Source organism: Pteropus alecto, unplaced genomic scaffold (genome assembly GCF_000325575.1).
Source record: "Pteropus alecto unplaced genomic scaffold, ASM32557v1 scaffold115, whole genome shotgun sequence".
NCBI classification, from domain to species: Eukaryota; Metazoa; Chordata; class Mammalia; order Chiroptera; family Pteropodidae; genus Pteropus; species Pteropus alecto.
In genome coordinates, this window is record NW_006436814.1 from 3,189,177 (window position 1) to 3,192,286 (window position 3,110).

Sequence of the window (3,110 nt, forward strand, 5' to 3'; positions counted from 1 at the left end):
GAAAGAAAGAAAGAAAGAAAGAAAGAAAGAAAGAAAGAAAGAAAGAAAGAAAAGGAAGAAAGAAAGAAAGAAAGAAAGAAAGAAAAGGAAGAAAGAAAAAAAAGGAAGAAAAAGAAAGAGACTCTCTCATGGGGCAAGAAGCAGGAGCAGGGCCAGAGTAAGGAGGGGTGAGTACCAGCCTGGAGGAAGTGCTTGAGGACCCCGGTGAGCTGCGGGTCCTCGTTGACGTTGAGGAGGTGGGGGACGGTCTTCATCATCTGCCGCTCCTGGAGGAGAAACAGAGAGGGTTCCTGTCACCCGCCCGGGCCGGCGCGCTCGGGGGAGGAGCCTTCCTTTCCCACCCACTTCTCATCAGCGCCGTCTGTCTGTGCATCCTGTCCGATGAGCTGGCGAAGCAAACCCGGGGAGGAAAGGCGAGTGGGGCCAGGGGCATCGCAGGGGTGAGACCCTGGGCAGGTTAGCGGTCAGGGGCCTGAGTTCATCGGGACAGGGCGTCCCGGAGCGTTTCTGACTCTGTCCCTTCTTCCCAGCGGCCCTCGCATTAGCCCCTCCACTCTGACTTCTACCCCCACCATTTCTTCAGGCTCCTGGTGTCCCCAGGTGTCCCCACTCTGTCGCCCCACCTGGGTAATCCTTCCCCGGTCTCCACTTAACTTGCTACCCAAATCTCATGTCCCCAAGTCCTGGAGGCTCAGCCCACTGACAAGCAGATGCCGTCGGCAACGGCATGTTGCGTCGCCCCCTCCTGGCCGCCCGAACGCATGCCATTCTTCAGTGCGGTATTGATGGGCATTGCACTCATAGCCGGTTGTCAAATAGAACTGGAATAAACTATTCAGGCACAAGGAAAGCTTTTAAATCTAGAAATTCCAATAAAGAGTAAAGAGGATAAAAATCCTTCCCGTTTTACTGTCTGCGAGAACACAAAATCCTGTGTACTCTGAATCCTACCTGACCTGGCGACCCCCTACGTAGACTGCTACTTTAATGGCACCTCCTGCACCCCTTGTGCCCATCCGTCTAGAATCCTTGGTCACTAACCGGATCTGGCCTCCCAGTGAGTGGATCCCCACCCCACCCCACCCTACTGCTGGGCTCGCATTCTAGGGTTTATGAGCCTTTCAGAAGCCAGACTGGACACCCCACCCCCCCGCCGCCATCACTCCCAAAGTGTTCCAAGACTGGCTCATGACTTGGGGGTTCGCTCAGAGCCCAGTGGCTTTGGGGAGCAAGGTCGCGGTGGGGGTGCAGTGTTGCCGGGAGGCAGAGCCGGCATCTCCCTGACTCGTCTGGGGAATTCGCATCCCAGCCCATCCATGGTCTGGAATCGGTAGGGAATGCCAGGAGGGATACCATGGTTCAGGGCACAACATAAGGCCCCCAGAGGACAAGTCCTCAAATTCTCCCTAAACTCTCACGACAACAGCCTCGAACTTTATCCTCAGTCTCATCATCGGTACGCACCCAGATCTCTCGGCTGCCTTCCCTTTCACGCCCTGCCGAGAATATTCTCGTAAGTCATATGTCACATTTCATATACTGCACACGTGGTGAGGAAAACCTGACCCCCGTCATCCACCTGACCGCCCGGGCCGTCGGCCTCCACAGCTGCAGGCGATGGATCGCACCTGGGCGATGGATCTCACCTGGGCGATGGCCACGTAGTGCTGCCGCCACTCCTCCCGAGCCTGCTCCAGCTGGTGCGCCCAGGTCAGCTGATCCGTGCGCAGCCCGTGCTCTGCCCGCGAGTGGGCCGACTGCTCTGCGGGGAGGGAGGGATTTAAGCAGCAGGTAGCGGGCGTCGAAGGTGAGGCTGCAGGAAGCCTCGGCTCCGTGCTAGGTGGGGCCGTGGGGGCTCTCGGCAGGAGTGGGGGAGCGGACTGCACCGACGCATGCAGAAGAAATCACTCGGTAAGTTCTACAGAGCATGACCACCTTTTAATTCATAGGAAACTAGAGCAAGAAGGGCCCCGCGGGGAGGCGTGAGGCTCCATGCTGGTTTTTGTTGGTATGGGCAAGCGAGAGCGTTTCGTTTGACACCGTGGTTACTGGACATTCCTCCAAGGCCAGGGGATTCGGGAAGAACGGTTTATCCTACGTCGTTTTTCACATATTCTGTGTCTTTGCTTGTGAATAACGGAAATGAGATGCTATATATAAGTCGAGCGTGTCCAGATTTTGATGGTACAGAGACCTGTGGCCAAGCAGAGCCACGCCTAGACCAGGAGGTGGCTTTGCTGGAGCTAAAGTCTTCGTGAGTCGGGGGGCCGGGATCGGAGATGTGCCAGGTGGGGCCGGTCATGGAGGCAGCGTGGGGGCGGGGTGCAGTAGCGCTGCTCTGGGACCATGTTTGGGGCAGTAGCGCTGCTCTGGAGTGGGGGAGGGGCGGGGGTGGCGAAGGCAGGATGGTGACTGTGGAGCCTCAGTGCTGGCACAAGTGTCTCCATGCCGAACACTTTTACGAATTCTACTTCGTTTCATATTTTGCCTTTTTTAGCCATCTCATTCTAAATTATTAATGTGCATGAGATTATATGTACCTCCATGCTGCCTTCACCAGAAGCAGCGGTTCTTGCTAATTGCACAGGGGAGTCACCTGGGCACTTTAAGAATTGATTCATTGGCCCGGTCACCAGGTGACTCTAATGTGTGGCCAGGGCTGAGCATCTTCGAATACACTGCTGCTAATGCTGCTTGAGCTTGGAACATCACTTAACTGTGAGGCCATCAGAATGAATGTTCAATGGCCACCATCCAACTCTGGTGAGGAAAAAGTCCCAGGAGAAACAATGGCCTCGAAATAAAAATGGCAAGATAATGAGACTAAAATGACAATTTAAAAAGAGCAGGGACATGATTTCTTACAACCACATGTGGATCTACGTTTATCTCAAAGTGATTTCTTCCAAGGTCAGGGCCAAAATGTCCTCAACAAGGCCAGGGTGCCCCTGGCCTGCGCTGGGCGCTGCTCAGACTGACCAGGTGCCCACCCCAGGCCCCATGCTGGTCCCTCCTCCAGCTCCCAGCTCTCTGGCTTGGACTCAGGGTTGACTCCTGACTCAGTTTACCTGCCATCCTGGAGCGTCTGCACCCGAGCAGCAGTTTGCTGT

At 55.4% G+C, this 3,110-nt stretch overlaps 1 protein-coding gene across 1 annotated transcript in view; it reads right to left on the reverse strand.

Annotated features, from left to right (window-relative positions):
• The window catches only part of LOC102888336 (kinesin-like protein KIF28P), a 60,898-nt gene that overhangs the window by 20,934 nt on the left and 36,854 nt on the right, over window positions 1-3,110 (reverse strand). The window contains exons 9-10 of the mRNA XM_015591269.2: window positions 1,647-1,880; window positions 176-266 (exon numbers count right to left, since the gene is read on the reverse strand). Coding sequence (XP_015446755.1) covers window positions 176-266; window positions 1,647-1,880 — 325 coding nt within the window. The remainder of the gene's footprint in view (window positions 1-175; window positions 267-1,646; window positions 1,881-3,110) is intronic.